The following is a 16,973-nucleotide window of genomic DNA, read 5'->3' on the forward strand; positions in this document are numbered from 1 at the left end:
GTTCAGAGAAGAGGTCCAGGTCAGAGACAAATTTGAGAGCATAGAAGCTGTTTAAAGCCTTGGTACTGGATCAAATTACCTAAGAAGAAAGACTGAAGGACTGAGCCTTGGAGCACTCCAGCGAGAGGGCGTGAAACCTGTGACAGAGAGGTTTAAGATGTTCAGGACACATGGCAGAAATCTAAAAAGGACTGAACAGAACTAGACTGTTGAAATCAAATATAACACAGAGTGTTACTTAAAACTGAGAAGAATCAGGACTCATATATTCTGATGTGATGGCCTTATTGGGGTCTTGTTGGACTGGACATTCTTACTGTCATTCATCCCAGAAGAGGCAGGTTCAAGGTCAGGAAGTAGAGCCATAGAAAGTAGGCCTTATATGTGGCATGGCATGACATCTTTCTACCCCTGGGCCTCTTTGCAGTTGGGCCTGAAATAGGTGTCCAGAGACCCATGGAGGTCCTCTTGGAGGAAGGGACAGTCTGTCCTGGTGGAGTTAGACCTTGAAGCTGACCATAAAATGTTAATGAGGAGGGTTTTGGACCTGTGGCCAGGTGAATTCTTATCTAGGCATTCATTCCAAGTGAATTTTGGGTTGTACTTCCCTTCTGACATCTTTTTCTTTTTAAAGTCTTATCAAAATTATACCCTGGGTTTATGCTACAGTGGATCAAAGTGAATTAACCTAAATGTGGACTCCCTTGAATCTAATTGAAAGGAGAACAGACTCTGGTGCCAGACATAGGAAACAAATCCCAGTGCCTCTGCCTATTAACTGAAAAATCAGTTAGGAGGTGAATTAACCCATTTAGGAGACACATCATGAGAACCAGATGTAAGCAGTGGAAGTGGGAATGTAAAGAAAGAAATGGATTAAAGAGACATTGGTGGCTAATCATAAGTGAGGCATAGGAGAATTTTTACAACAGGTCTGAGATTTTTACTTGGGGTTCTTTTTTTTTTTTTCTGGAGGAGATAAAGCTTTTATTTATTTATTTACTTATTTAAATTTATTTATTTTTTATACAGCAGGTTCTCATTAGTTATATATTTTATACATATTAGTGTATATATGTCAATCCCAATCTCCCAATTCACTACTTGGGGTTATTAAATAAATTACCATAAACCAAAAATAAAGGACTAAAAGAGGTGGGCCATGTTTCAATAGGAATGATAATGAAGTGTTAATTAAGTTTGGAACATGCTGGGTATTTGGCAGAGTTCAAGAGGCAATTGAAAATTGAGTCTAGCTCAAAAAAACTTTCTGACTATACGATTATGAAGCGTGAATAAATTACCATGAGTATGAATGGTACTGATACACTTCAGAAACATAAAATGCATCTGTTTTTCTGCTATTATTTGGGGCACAGGAAAATGTCTTTTTTCCTAGGCATATCTTTTTATTTCCAGCTTTATTGGGTTATAATTGACATATGATATTGTGTGAGTTTAAGGTGTACAACATGATGATTTGATACATGTTTATATTGTGAAATGATTACTACAATAAGATTAGTTAAAACATCCATCATTCAGTTACCATTTGTGTGTGTGTTGAGAATAATCAAGATCTAGTCTCTTAGCAACTTTCAATGCAGTATTGGTAACTATAGTCACCATGCTGTCCATGAGATCCTCAGAACTTGTCTTAAAATTGGAATTTGTATCCTTTGACCAACAGCTCCCCGTTTCACCTCCCTGCCCCCCAGCACTTGGCAACGACCATTCTACTCTGTTTCTGTGAATTCAACGTTCTAAGATTTACATATAATTGATAGCATACAGTATTTTCTTTCTCTAACTTATTTCACTTAGCATAATGACCTCCTGGTTTATCCATGCTGTTGCAAATGGCAGAATTTCCTTATTTTTTAAGGCTGAATAATATTCCATTGTGTGTGTGTCTGTGTGTGTATGTATAATTCTTCATTGTATTAATATGGTATATCACATTTATTGATTTGCTTATGTTGAACCATTCTTGCATCCCACGAATAACTCCCACTTGATCATGTTATATGATTTTTAAAATATGCTGTTGAATTTGGTTTCCTAGTATTTTATTGAGAATCTTTGCATCTATATTCATGAGGGATATTGGCCTGTAGTTTTCTTTTCTTGTAGTGTCCTTTTGTGGCTTTGGTATCAGGGTAATGATGGCCTCATGAAATGAGTTTGGGAGTGTGCCTTCCCTCTTCAATTTTTGGAAGAGTTTGGGAAGGATTGGTGTTAATTCTTCTTTAAATGTTTGGTAGAATTCACCAGTGAAACCATCTGGTCCTGGGCTTTTCTTTGTTGGGAGTTCTTTGATTCAGTCTTCTTACACATTATTGGTCTATCCTGATTTTCTGTTTCTTCATGGTTCAGTCTTGGTAGGTCGTATGTTTCTAGGAATCTATCCATTTCTTTTAGGTTGTACAGTTTGTTGGCGTATAATTATTCATAGTATTTTCTTGCGAACCTTTGTATTTCTGTGGTATACATTGCAGGGTCCCTTCTTTCACTTATAATTTTATTTATTTGAATCCTCTTTTTTCTTGGTTAGTCTAGCTAAAGTTTTGCCAATTTATCTTCTTAAAAACACCAACCCTAAGTTTTGTTGATCTTTCTATTAATTTTCTATTCTCTATTTCACTTACTTCAGCTCTAATCTTTATCATTTCCTTTGTCTGATAACTTTGGGCTTGGTTTATCCTTCTTTTTCCAGTTCTTTGAAATGTAATGTAATCTTTTATCTTAATGTAGGCATTTATAGCTATAAATGACCTCTTAGAACTGCTTTTGCTGCATCTCATAAGTTTTGTTTTGTTGTGTTTCCATTTTCATTTGTTTCAAGATTTTTTCTGATTTCCCTGTTGATTTCTTCTTTGATCCATTGGTTGTTCAGGACTGTGTTGTTTAATTTCCACGTATTTGTGAATTTTCCAATTTTTTTTCTGTTACTGCTTTCTAGTTTCTTACCATTGTGGTCAGAAAAGATACTTGATACGAATTCATTCTTCTTGACTTTGTCGAGACTTGTTTCGTGGCTTAGCACATCATCTACCCTGGGTAATGTTCCATGTGGATCTGAGAAGAATGTGTATTCTGCTGCTGTTGAAATGTGTTGTATATATGTCTGTTAGAGTCATCGGGTCTATAGTGTTGTTTAAATGCTGTTTCCTCATTGATTTTCTGTCTGGAAGGCCTATCTATTAAAGTGCCCCTAGCACATTATTTTTTTCCCATGAGAAATTATCATCTCCTCTTTTTGGATGGGTTTGAACATATCATAAACTTAATGTCTCCATGCTCTGCGTAGTGTTACTTCTACCTGCGATTCTGTTCCCCTACCCCTTGTCTAATATTGAGTTCTTTGAATATTCAGTTTAAAATTATGATTTTCTGTTAAGCTATTCTGTCAGATAAAGTTTGTGCAAGCATAGGACTTGATAATAACTTCTATTTTACTACTCATAAGTCCTGCTGGATATCATAGCAATTATGTGCTTATGTGTCTAGCACCTCCACTGAACTAATTCCTTCCGCCAGAAAGCATGCCTTCTGTTTACCCAGACTTTCAAATTTGGGAAACTCTAATAAATATGTACTGAAACAAATAAAGTGAGAAATTCTAGAAGAAGCAGCAATATATAAAAATAAGGAGTGGCAAAGGTCAGGAAGGACATTAGTTGCAGTATGTGGATGCTTAGCTTAAGTATATGGTAGAAAATCAGATTATGGAGGAGAAAATGCCTCAGGCATCAGATTTGATCTGGGTCCTGGTATTCATAAAGGAGAAACAAGGTAAATTACTCAATTTTATTATTTGCAAGGAGAAAGCTTACTTTTCCTTTCTAATAATAAAATTTCTTTAAGATTAATATTTCTTCAAAATGTCTAATCATTAATTAACCAGGATACTTGTTGAAAATGCAGATCACTAGCCCTTCTCCTGATGATTCTGATTTGGCAGGTCTGTAATAGGGACCAGGAATTTGTATTTTACAAGCACTACGAGGTGATTCTCATTTTTAGCCAAGTTTGGAAAACCATAACTAAAGGCAGAGCTCTTAGTGTCTCCATAATTTTTTCATGGTGCCTCAAGCCAAAAGAAATACCCCAAAGTTCTGTTTATTAAGTAGATAGATCCAGACAACTTAATAGTTGTAGTTGTTAACAGAGTCCAACAGATGTCACCGTGTTCCCCTCAAAAAGTTAAAATATTCCATGCCCTATGATTTCCCTGAGGTACCCCAGAGCACCTCAGCACACAGTTTATGAGCTATAGCCTAAAGGGAGCATTTTCCTGGCATAGCATCTAAATAAAATATTTGAATGGGCCTTCTATAGAAAGACTGTGAGACAAAGTAGACAATGTATTCCATGAATTTCATCACTTTTTCTATCATTTGCTGCCTTTTCATATGGTTGTTACTGCTCATAAAGCAAGTATCATTCTCCCATAAAGAGCCTGAGAGCAAATATTTTAGGTTTTTCAAGGCCCCAGATGGTCTCTATTGCAGTCTTGTCTTGTCTTTTCTGTTGCAGCCCTTTAAACATGTAAAAACCATTCTTATCTCTTGAATTTGACCCAGAGGCTGTAGTTAACCAAGCAGGTTCTAGTTATAAGCCTAGTATAAAACATTAAAGTACAATTTGGTATAGGTGATTCTGCAAGGCTGTAAGCTCTCAATATTTTCCTATCTCATCCTTTTTTTGTTCAGCGAAGTGTGTGCAGTAATGCATCCCTGCAACTAATATGGGAATATGCAACTAATATGGCCTGCTTGATTTCAAAGCTACTATAAAAAGAAAGCTGTCGGGCTTCCCTGGTGGTGCAGTGGTTGAGAGTCTGCCTGCCAATGCAGGGGACACAGGTTTGAGCCCTGGTCTGGGAAGATCCCACATGCCGCAGAGCAACTAGGCCCGTGAGCCACAACTACTGAGCCTGCGCGTCTGGAGCTTGTGCTCCACAGCAAGAGAGGCCGCGACAGTGAGAGGCCCGCGTGCCGCGATGAAGAGTGGCCCCCACTCGCCGCAACTAGAGAAAGCCCACACACAGAAACAAAGACCCAACACAGCCAAAAATAAATAAATAAATAAAATTTAAAAAAAAAGAACTTGGCTTTAAAAAAAAAAAAAAAAAAAGAAAGCTGTCATTGAATCTTGCTCTTATTTCTATTTTTAATGAGAATTCACAAGTTTTTCTCCAGCTTAATAAAGAATATCTTTAAATTTCCAAGAAAAGGAGACTAGCCCTTTATCACTCACTTGCTAATTATTGTAAATGGCTCACGAGTTTCCACAATTATAACTAATAAGGCAAGCCTTAGCTTATACTAGATAAATAACTTGATAGAATATGCCGTTTGAGAATTCTAGCTTTATTTCCAAAATTAGTGTTGCTATTTTGAAAACATGCATTGTGCTTATTAGTCTTTAGGTTTTACGCCAGTTATTTTTTAAAGTCTAGTGTGACAAGTACTGTTCCTATGCTAGTCTTAATGGAGATAAATATAGCAATAATGGTCTTGAGAAAAATCAGGAAATTTCTTGAGGAAATTTCAGTCCATATCTAAAACGTGAAAATTTTTTGAAAAGTGCACCATAAAAAGTCTTCCGATATCTTTCAGTCTCCACCCAAAAGATGTTTGTTCATTAACTATTTCCCAGAACTTTAAGTCAGTACTCCTCCTTATTTGTTGTCATAAGTACTCTTAAATTATCAATGATCCTATTTTGTAATTACATTTATTCTTGTGGGAATTTGGTTACTTCCATTTTCTCTCACGAGACTCCAATATTCCACGAGCGCCAGTCTATCCCCGGCATATAGAATTGTGTCTACTGCCTATTAAGTGTTCAGTAAAGATTTGCACATCTATGGGTCAAGCACACAGCTGCAATAAGAGTCAGAATTATCCAATGGAAAGCATTATGCATTTAGTAACTAGCAGACTTAAGTTCCAGGACCACCACTAATTTTCCTTGGATTATTAGAAACAGCCAGTGGATTTCCTCATCTGTAAAACCCGTCATATTTCTACCTGTCGCCACCTCACGGAGATGTTGGTAGCATCACGTGGCAGAGAGCATTTATTTGCTCGGCAAAAGGAGTGTGTGTTACAGACACCAAGCTGGCCCAGGACTGTCTGGGCAGCTACTGAGGCACGTCCAAGTCACCCCGTTATATACGGGGCCCGCCTGTCTGGTGTCCTCTGAAATCCCTGACCCGACGTCATCGGCCACCGCCCTGAGGACGCCATACAGTGCCCTGAGGACGCCATACAGTGCCCTGAGGATAGGCGGTGCAGGGTGGGACCCGGGTGTCTTCCGCCCGAAGCTCGCGGCCGGCTGCAGAAAGCGTCTGAGACAGCAGCGGCTTTCGGGGATGAGACCGGAAGCCCCTCCCGACTGGCCCGCAGCCAGTCAGCGCTAGGCCTGTTCGAACGTGACCTTGTTTTGGCGTTGCTAGGAGACCCGGCTCCCGCAAGCCCCCGACTGGCCGGCTAGCGCGGAAGGGGGCGGGGCCGTGGCAGGCGCCGGTAGCGGTCGGCCGAGCACCGTTAGGGCAGCCCCGAGCCCGGCGCCCGGCCAGACCCTTGGAAGAGGTGTCTCGTCCCCTGCCACCGCCCAGGCCTCGCTGGCGCCCTCCCGCTGGTATCAACGCGCTCCCGAGCGGCAGTGAGCCACGTTTGGGTCCGGACCAGGGAAGGACGTTAGTCAGGTGAGCCGCAGCGGGGCGGGCAGCTGGTGTGACCACGCCCTGCCCGGGGAGAAGAGCCGGCCGGGTGCGAAGCGGCGAGGTGAGGGGATCGTGCTGCAAGGACAGCGGGCCTGTTACGGCGGCTGCCGCAGGTCGGATCATTCACTCCTGTGGGCCGGCGCCGCCGCAGGGAGCACCCTCCGGCCAGCGGACAAAGGGTTAAGGCGCCGGCGGTGACCGCGGGCCCCGGATGTGAGAACCTCTGCATGGCATCCGTGGGCCGCGCTGCAGGTGCGCCCGGGCGGGAGGAGCGAGCCGGCTGGCGGGGACCAGACCGACCGGCCGAGGCTCCCCTTCCCCTGCAGGGGTCGCTCGGCTCCCTCCGCAGGCGCCCTCTTTTCTAACTTGAGGGCAACAGGTGGTGCGTGTGGACCGAGGGAGAGCCCGGCTCCGCCGTGCTGGGAGCGGCAGTTACACTCACCAATTAGGGCGCGGGGGCGCGTGTGGTATGGACGCGCTGACGCAGGTGACCAATGGGATTTGGGCTCAGGGGTGGGCCGTGTGGAGTGGGCGTGGTCGTAGTCTGGAGCCACAGTTTCCAGTGAGGCAACCGCCGGAGCTGCGTGGAGAGCTAAGCTGAGCGGCGGTGGGGTGCTTCTCTGCCCCCTCGTAGAAAAGCCTGCCAATGCTTTCTCGTTTGGATCCAGGCTCCAATTCGGGAGGTGAGAGCATTGTATTTTGGGGTGGAGCGGTTGGCGCGCGGAGGCTAATAGTGACCTTGGGTATGCTGTTAAGCGTGTACAATTAGATCCTGAAGATCAGATTATGTGTTACAAATTTTCTGCCAAAAAAGGCACTTCTGTGGTTACTGCGACTTGGACGAATTGCTGGTGACTAGGTTGTCTCCGGTATGAGGTCTTAAAGGTCTGGGGACCCAGGGGGGTAGAGAAAAATACATATTACTACAATTTCAGTGAATGTTAAAGAATTTCAACGGCAATGATTATTCTGTCGTTTACCTTGGATCGCGTATGTTTCTTATCTCACTTGGTTTGTTTACTGAAGCAAGTTTTATTTATCAAGTTCCTCGTGTTGCTTAGTTTAGCAGGAAGAGAGAAAAGCAGTTGTAGCACATTATTTCACAAGAATAACTTACTCATTTTCCCCTTCAGTCTGGTAGCTGGATCCCCTAGGAAGAGAAGTTCTCACGCGGTAAGAAGAAAGCCTTTCAATTTGGAACACTTCCTTGCAGCTGGAAATGGGGAATGGACTGTCAGACCAGACTTCTATCCTGTCCAGCCTGCCTTCGTTTCAGTCCTTCCACATTGTCATTCTGGGTTTGGACTCTGCTGGAAAGACAACTGTGTTATACAGGCTGCAGTTCAATGAATTTGTAAATACCGTACCTACCAAAGGATTTAACACGGAAAAAATTAAGGTAACCTTGGGAAATTCTAAAACAGTCACTTTTCACTTCTGGGATGTAGGTGGTCAGGAGAAATTAAGACCACTGTGGAAGTCATATACCAGATGCACAGATGGCATTGTGTTTGTTGTGGACTCTGTTGATGTTGAAAGGATGGAAGAAGCCAAAACTGAACTTCATAAAATAACTAGGATATCAGAAAATCAAGGAGTCCCTGTGCTAATAGTTGCTAACAAACAAGACCTGAGGAACTCATTGTCTCTCTCAGAAATTGAGAAATTGTTAGCAATGGGTGAACTGAGCTCATCAACTCCCTGGCATTTGCAGCCCACCTGTGCAATCATAGGCGATGGACTGAAGGAAGGACTTGAGAAACTACATGATATGATAATTAAAAGAAGAAAAATGTTGAGGCAGCAGAAAAAGAAAAGATGAATGGTGATAACCTTTTAGATCTGTGTGGAGTAGGTTTTCTGTGGTCTGATTTTGACAAATGGAAGAGTGTCTACATCCTGGTTTGCCTGCCTGCCCTCCTGGATGCTGTTAAAGCTTTGTTTTGTTGAACAATCAGATGTCCAACTCTGTTGCCTTGTGGAAGATGAGTAAATGCAGTGCTTCTTAAAATGGCCTCTTCTGCCTACCCCACAAATCTTTGGTACTACCATTTTGGGAAGCCAAGCAAAGATAGAAAATTGACCAGAAAACAGCTGTGGAAATTTGACCTGAAGTTAGTGAAATAAAACTTTGAAGAGTGTCTGCCTAGTGTTTTTTGCTTACATCTTTTGGGGGGAAGCCTTTGCAAAGAAATTGCATGCAAGGCTTTGTATGTTATGCTAATGAATGGAAATGTTAAGGTAGATTAATATATACAGTCATACTGGTCACGTTGGTCCAACCAGTAAGGGACAAGGAGGCAGTGCTTGGCTTTTTAAGTTTGGCCGAATGAATTTTGACATTTTCTGGAATCAAATGCTGTAATGCTGTATCTTAATTCTAGACGATGTTTAAGTTGGTCTAACTTAAAATTTAAAAAGAGGTATTTGGGGCATATTCAAGTGCATGGATTAGTTTTTCTGACAAAGCATGTTTTGGTGTATAGTCTTTTACTTTCTAGAAATAGCTATGCATCTTTTTACATGGTCAGGTTTAAAACACCTTTTTGGGGATTTAGGGCTGTTTTAGAAATAGTTTGTTGTCAGAGTCACTTTCAGTTAAAGAACCTAAAATAATTTACCTAACTCTTTTACATAGTAAATTTGGGCATGTAGACTAATCGTAAATGCATATGCTTTGACAAATGTATGGATTTATGAAGAAAGCAATTGATGAATAAAGTCAAGAGGGTGTAACTACAATACATGGTCTCTAAAGTATTCCAGTTGTAAAATATTTGTTTTATTATATTTGCTGGCTGAACACAGATGTGGTTTTTCATATATTTTTGTAGTGTTTTGAGAGAAGCAGAAGCTTTATAACCAACACCTAATGCACTGTGCAGGGAAAATGTAAGAGAGGTCCTTATGTGCTCTGAGCTTTAATTTTTTGTTTACAAACTGAACAGTGTTATGCAGGCAGTCTAGTCCTGATTATAAGGTAGGAAGAAACGATACAGTACTACAGATAAGAATTACGATTATAGAAATTGAAGGGGAAAGTAGCAAAGCTATGTTTTGTGAAAATTCACTGGTACTGTTTACTTTGGAATCCAAAAAAACCCTCTAAATTAAAAGGAGGAAAAACCTTTACCTAATTCTTATCTACAGGTAAAGACTTGCTTCCTGTGATCATATATAGCAAATCAACATGATTTCTATGTGTTAAAGCCAACACCTGTTTGTTTTGAAGATAACCAAAAGAAATGCACTTTGCTAGCAGGGTTTGGTTTTGGGTTTTTTTGTTTTTTTTAAATGGAGCTTTTGGAAACTTGGTTCATGTTCACACAAGATGAAGTAGCTTCCTGTGGAGCCTTCACATGTTAAATGTACCTGCACTAGTGACAGTCATTTAGAATGTTTATATTCATGGAAATGTGGATAATAACTACCAATAAACTACTTAAGGCACTAGGAGAACAGTGTTTGGCTTTGAGTTTTAATGTATGTACTTCCACTTCTGATGAAGCTACTAATTAGTAGTTGAAAAACAACTTTTGAAAGCTGGGTTACACAGTCCTGTAGTCGTGTGACATAGGCACCAAAGGTTGTTTTCTGGGAGAACCTTTATTTTTTTAACCCTTCACTGTATGAAATCATATACAAACATGAGTAGATCCATGATGGATTAATAAAGCTTGCTGAAAGAAAAGTCTGTGAATCAATTTAGATTTTCAGCCTTCCTGTACTTTTTATGTACTCCTGTGTAAAATAGTAATGTTTTAACTATCTCTTGAGAATTTATGTGTTACCCTTATTTTGTAGCCTAAGAATTTGATAAGCAAATCCACATTATCTAAGTGTTTCATATTTAGTGAACAACAAAAAGAAAAGAGAAAATGACATGGACACTATACTAGCTTTTATTTATAAAACACATTTTCAACTAGAAAACTCATAAAATTTTCCAGTTTGCTAAGTTCAGGTTCTCCACCACCTATTCTAGCTGTTAATACCATAGGATAGGATATAAGGAGTCTTGAAATAAACCCTAAAGAGTTTAGACAATGCTTTTACATCTAGTTTTTTTTTATTATTATTATTAAGGTACACTTTTTCTAAAGTGTATTTCTAAAATTTTTTTATATTTGAAGTTATTTGGTTTAATGCCAAATATCAATCAAGAACAGCAACTCTAAATCCAAATTATTATCAACAAAGCAAAAATTTTTTTTAGTTAAAAAAAAATGCTTTGATACTTAAAAGAGCCTTAAATTTTACATGCCCACAGTTGTTCTAAAATAGATTATAAACATTTAGAAAAAAAATAGTTGTACACTTTAAGTAGCCAACAAAGATAGGTTCACTAAGAATCATGGAAAAATAAATAAATCATTAGAAGCCAAAAAGTGGAGTTATTAGTATAAATATATGTATGTAGACACAGAATGACTAATTTGTAGAAGGATGATGCTTTCTGAACAGAAGGAAGGGGCAGGCTTAGAATGTTTTTGTTTGTACAAGGCATTTGACACTTAAAGAATGTTTCATTAATTATTCATGTTGACCTGGAAAGAGATCTTTGGTACAGTGTTGCAAGGTTCTATTTAATACAGTTTCCTCAGTGATGTAAACAAAATGGTTTCTTCAGCTATAACAGTGACGCAAAAGAATGTTTCTTTAAACTTTTGATGATGTAACACTCAATAGTTAGCTAATAGAACTTGGAATGTTGAGTATACCATCATTTGAGGTTGGAATTTTACATTTAAGGTTTAAATTTAGCAGAACATTCTGTGATAGTGGTGATGCTTGGGCAACATTGTGAATATACTAAATGCCACTGAATTATACATCTAAAAACAACTAAAAATAGTAAATTTTATGTGTATTTTACCACAATAAAAAAATTTAGGATATTAAATATATTTCAAATAATCAGCTGAGTGAGAGCAATGTGATTCAGAGACCAGATTTAATTACACATTATATGGAAAACTGGGATGCTTAAATTAAAGCTTAATATGAACCAGTATAGCATGGTAAACGAATCACAAAGTTAATATTAAAATATATGACAATCAGAATAGTCTCAACAAACCATAGCTGAAGTATATGTCAAATTCTGTGTATGTAAGTTAGAAATACAAGAATACCTATCTTGGAGGCTAGTTTAGGTGGATGTTAAGTGTTTTGTCTAAAAACAGCATGAGATTTGAGGTCAGATCAGGGTTCAAATCCTGGCTCTCCCACTCTTACACAGGTGACCTTTTGTCAAGTTCCTTAGAACTTCTCACCGTATGAATAGCTTCCTGGTAAAATGAAGACTCTTGCATAGAATTTTGAGAGGACTGAATGAAATAATGTAAATGTAAACATCACCACCAAGCATTTGATAAGAACTCAATGAATGGTAGCTATTATTGTTAACCAGTACGAATCAGTATGTGTTGAGAGGCAGTATGGTATAGTTGATAAATTTTTAATTCCAATACTATAAAATTCAGGCCTTTTTAAAAAGTTCTTTTTTAGAAGTACAACATCTGCTTTATAGTAGGCATCCAGTAAAACCTTGTTTAAGAACTTGAATCAATGCCAGCTGAAACAATCTTCTAAGTGTCACATCTTATATATTTATTTTTTATATGTACATGTACATATACACACAAGAAGGGAGCTTTGCTTGTGAGCTGTGCTAAATATCTTTAAAAGTGCAGCATTCTAAAACATTGGTGGTTGAAGGGAGGTGCTGAAGTTGATTGATTTCAATGATGCTCTAGTTTTAAATAAAACTTTATTATGACAAATTTCAAGCTTATACAAAAGTAGAATACTGTAATGAACACCCAGGTATCTCTCACGTACTTTCAGTAATGATGAACTTTCGTCCCATTTTCTCTATATTCTCATCTTTTTCTGTCCCCTTTCCTCTCCCCCTACCCCTGTATTATTTTGAAGTGAGTCCTAGAAATTATATTTTATTTATAAATGTTTTGGCATGTGTCTCTAAAAGATAAGCACCCTTTAAAAAAAACACTCTCAATATCATCACATATAAAATAAAACTAATAATACTTCTTCAAGATAATCAGATATCTATTCAGAGTTTACATTTCCCCGATTAAAGTTTTTACAAGTTTTTGCAGTCAAGATCAAATCAATAACAGTCCATATGTTGTGATTGGTTGATATGTCTCTATAAGTCCTCTCCGCCCCCTCGCACCACACCCCCTTCTCCTTCCCTCCCTCTCCTCCCTATTCTCCCTGTCCCCCCCCTTCCCTCTCCCCTCTCTCTCTCTCTCTCTCTCTCACTGCAATTTATTCTTGTACAGTTTCCCACACTCTGGATCTTGCTGAATGCATCTCCCTTTCAGTGCTTAACATGTTCTTTGTATGTGCTCCCACTTTTCTCGGTTTCCTCAAGACTACTTTAGATGGTGTTTTAGGTGGTGTTTTATACTTTCATCCATAGGTACTATGGTCTGGTTGTCTCTTTGTGCTGGTAGCAATCATTGATGGTCATTGTCTTAATGACATCTAACAAAACTCTGTGATGATGGATATATTCTATATCTACACTGTCCAATGTGGTAGCCACTAGCCTCATGTGGTTATAGAGTGTGTGAAGTGTGGCTGGTGTGATTGAGGGACATAATTTTAAATCTTATTTAATTAAATTTAAATAACTGCATTGGACAGGACTGACTGATAAGAAACTTTCTGGACTTCCCTGGCAGTCCAGTGTTTAAGACTCCCTGCTTCCACTTCAGGGGGCTCGGAATCAATGATTTGGTTATCCTGAGGCTCAGTTCTTAAAAGAAAGGCAAGATAAATGCTTGTTTCTTTTGATTTACTAATTTTCAAGATAAGTTGATTCCTTAGCAACTTCTAAGGGTGACCAGTGAGGTTTGTTTTATTTTGAATACCATTATAACCTTACACATCTAAACATATTTGATATATTTCAATCTTTTGCAGTTATTATCCCTATTCATGCTTAAACTGTCCTATCTTTGAAAAACTAAGTTCTTTTGACATAACCCTAGTAATCTTTAATAGTTTCTTTACTTTCTGGTTTTACAAGAAATTCCTGCCTTACCAGACTTGTTGTTTTTCTAGAATCCCAGGTTTCTTTTAGAGGGAAATGGTATGAAGAGTCCTCTGTGTAAACCACTGAATTTTTCATTGTTTCTAGGCCTCTTCAGTGAATGGAAAAGGACTTTTTAAAAAAGATGCATCAGTAGTTGTCGCTGATAGTTCCAATTCAAAGCTTAAAATTCATAATGGCAGGGTCTTTATTTAACCTCAGTGATACTACTTAGAACCTCTTTTCACCTATGCCAAAAATCCTGGTTATCCGTGACACACACTTATTCGTTTGCTTTATTCCACTTTAATTTCACTACATTCTCAAAATAATACTACTACCAAGAATTTGATTACTGTAAGTGGTTTAACAATAGTTGTAGTTTCTTTTGTCCTTAGGTTATACCTCACTAGGGATAATTATAATATATCTCACTACAGTAAAATTCTTGTTCATTTGTTTTTTTTTTCATGTGTGGTTATGCCACCACCTGGTACATGTTTAGGTACATTTGTTTCACAAAATATTTTATTTGCTTTTAGAAATGTTGACTCTGGTTTACTTAGTATATACAGTTCTTCCAGTATGGTTAAAATATTCAGGAATTCCCTGGTGGTCCAGTGGTCAGGACTCTGCTCTTTCACTACCCAGGGCCTGGGTTCAGTCTCTGGTGGGGAACTAAGATCCCACAAGCTGCATGGCATGGCCAAAAAAAAAAAAAAAATCAACTTGGGATTAAAAATAATTTACATACCATACATTAGAATCTTCTCTTTTATAAACTAAGCTACATGAATATTTTCCTCAATCAAGAAAAATACTTTTCTAGGCAATTTTTTGTTTTCCTTTCTTTTTTTTTTTTTTGGTAGTATGTGGGCCTCTCACTTTTGTGGCCTCTCCTGTTGCGGAGCACAGGCTCTGGACACGCAGGCTTAGCGACCATGGATCACGGGCCTAGCCGCTCCGCGTCATGTGAGATCTTCCCGGACCTGGGCACGATCCCGTGTCCCCTGCATCGGCAGGCAGGCTCTCAACCACTGCGCCACCACGGAAGCCCTGTTTTTCATTTTTAGTTTGAGACCCATACTTTGCAGAATTGTTTGGTGAAAATTTAAGTTCATGGAGTTTGCATTTGAAAACATCTGATACAGAACAGTCTCTGATTGAAAAGGGACTCTTGCCTTCCTATTGCAGCTCTATGTAATGTCAACAAGAATATGAAGTCATTATTTTTCTTTCTTTTTAATGCAGAAACTGAGTAACTGAATAGCAAGTGATTAGAAACCATGGGCTTCCAGTGGACCAATGAATTTTTCAATATTAACATGAGAAGTGCTTATTTCCCTTAATCCATCATCTATCTGTAGATACCCTGAAATGGGTCAATGACAAAATGGAATTCCCTAGAACAACATTTTTCCAAAGTGGCTAGACTTCAGAATGGCTTAAGGAGCATTTTAAAATCCCTGGACTCGATCTCAGACATTGTGAATCAATTCTCTACGGGATGGAGCCAATAATTTATATTCTATAAATTAGATATAGAATAATTTATATTCTAGAATAATTTATATTCTAGAATAATTTATATTCTAACTCTTTCTAGGTTTTTAACATGCCTAGATCAGCCAGATTTACAAACCATTGCTTTGTTGGACATAACAGAGGGATGTCATGTCACCACTTAGAGTGGTGAAAATAAAGGGATCATAAATAGAACTGGCGTAGCAGAAATTTACCTGGCTACCTTTGATCTCTTTTCTTCTATGTGATGGGATTTTTTTCATTGGCTTGACATTGATGTCAAAGTAACTAAACTGAGAAACATGTAATCCAGGGATGTTTCAGATCATATGGCTTAGGGGAAATCTGAGAGAGCTCAGGGGAAAGGAATAGGTACTTTTCCTTCTCTTGAACTTGCATATACTTTATGCTAAGAGGCATAAAATGTCTGAGAAATTCTCAGGGAGTTCTGCCCATCTCACAAAAGATAGAGACCAGTTAGAGATTTAGAGAAGTCCTAACGAGTGCCTACAATGTTGTTTGTCTGTAATCCTCTTGGGAACTTTGAGTGTCACAGGTTTTAGTGATCGTGATCATACCCGATTATTTTGGGACTAACAGGTACGATAAAGAAAAATCAAAGGCATATGACCGGAGCAACTCCTCAAGAAAATGGGCAGTGCTGAATGGACTATACGAAATCCCTGACACATTTGATTATTCAAATAAATAAGTAAAACACTTTGTCTTTCAATTTGGTAGACAAAAATTGTCCTTCTTGCTCTGTCCTTCTGTCAGCAACTTCCCATGCTAAAAGCTTGGTGCTTGTTTAAAATTTTACAGGGTGAGTTTAAATCATGATCGTGACATGTATTAGCTGTGGGTCTGAATGCAAGTTACTTCATTTCTGGAAGCTGCACAGCCTTCTCACTTTAAAATGGTGATAATCTCCTGCACCAGAAAGTAAGCTCCACCAGGGCAGGGGATTTATCCATTGCTATATCCTTAGCCCTTGAAACACTCCAGGGCACATGCACATACTAAACGCTTATATACGTACATAATTTACAAATGAATGAAGCGTAATTTTAACGGGGGAGTCAATTTAATAAGCAAAATAAATATAAAATGTGAAAAGTGCTATGAAGGAAACAAAGGACTGAGGAATGGAAAACCATATGGCTGACTTTCTTTTGATAAAGTAGTTGAAGAAGAGTTTTTCAGGTCTATCTAAAGAGCTATGGGAAGACTAGAGGGAAAAGGATTTCAGGCAGAGGGAACAAAGGACCTGACATCAAAAATCACTTAATGGAGTTGAGAACTGAGTGTAAACTAGTATGATGAGAACTAGTGAGAAAAAGGAGAATGGCAGGATGTGAAGCTGAAAGATCAGGAGAAGATATTTATCCAGTCTGACAGTTGTGTCTTTAATGAGAGTACTTATTTTTGCTTTTTTTTTTTTTGCTTTTATTCACTCTTTATACACTTGATTACAACTTACTGCTGTTCGTGTTTAAATCTACCATAATATTTTTACATTTGTTTGACCATTTTTGTTTCTTTTTTTTTTTTTTTTTTTTTGCGGTACGCGGGCCTCTCACTGTTGTGGCCTCTACCATTGCGGAGCACAGGCTCCGGACGCGCAGGCCCAGCGGCCATGGCTCACGG

The 16,973-nt window shown here is 38.8% G+C and overlaps 1 protein-coding gene across 2 annotated transcripts; it reads left to right on the forward strand.

The window, feature by feature from the left end:
- Positions 1 to 6,513: 6,513 nt before the first annotated feature.
- On the forward strand, positions 6,514 to 8,882 carry ARL4A (ADP ribosylation factor like GTPase 4A). 2 transcript variants are annotated; one of them, XM_032643828.1, is made up of 2 exons: positions 6,514 to 6,718; positions 7,870 to 8,882. In XM_032643828.1, exon 2 carries the CDS (start codon positions 7,956 to 7,958, stop codon positions 8,556 to 8,558), a length of 603 nt encoding a protein of 200 aa, XP_032499719.1. In that variant the 5' UTR covers positions 6,514 to 6,718; positions 7,870 to 7,955; the 3' UTR covers positions 8,559 to 8,882. The 2 variants fall into 2 exon arrangements, with proteins under 2 accessions (XP_032499719.1, XP_032499718.1); XM_032643827.1 differs by lacking the exon at positions 6,514 to 6,718 and adding an exon at positions 6,754 to 7,419.
- The last annotated feature ends 8,091 nt before the right edge of the window (positions 8,883 to 16,973 follow it).

This window comes from Phocoena sinus, chromosome 9 (assembly GCF_008692025.1).
Source record: "Phocoena sinus isolate mPhoSin1 chromosome 9, mPhoSin1.pri, whole genome shotgun sequence".
NCBI lineage: Eukaryota > Metazoa > Chordata > Mammalia > Artiodactyla > Phocoenidae > Phocoena > Phocoena sinus.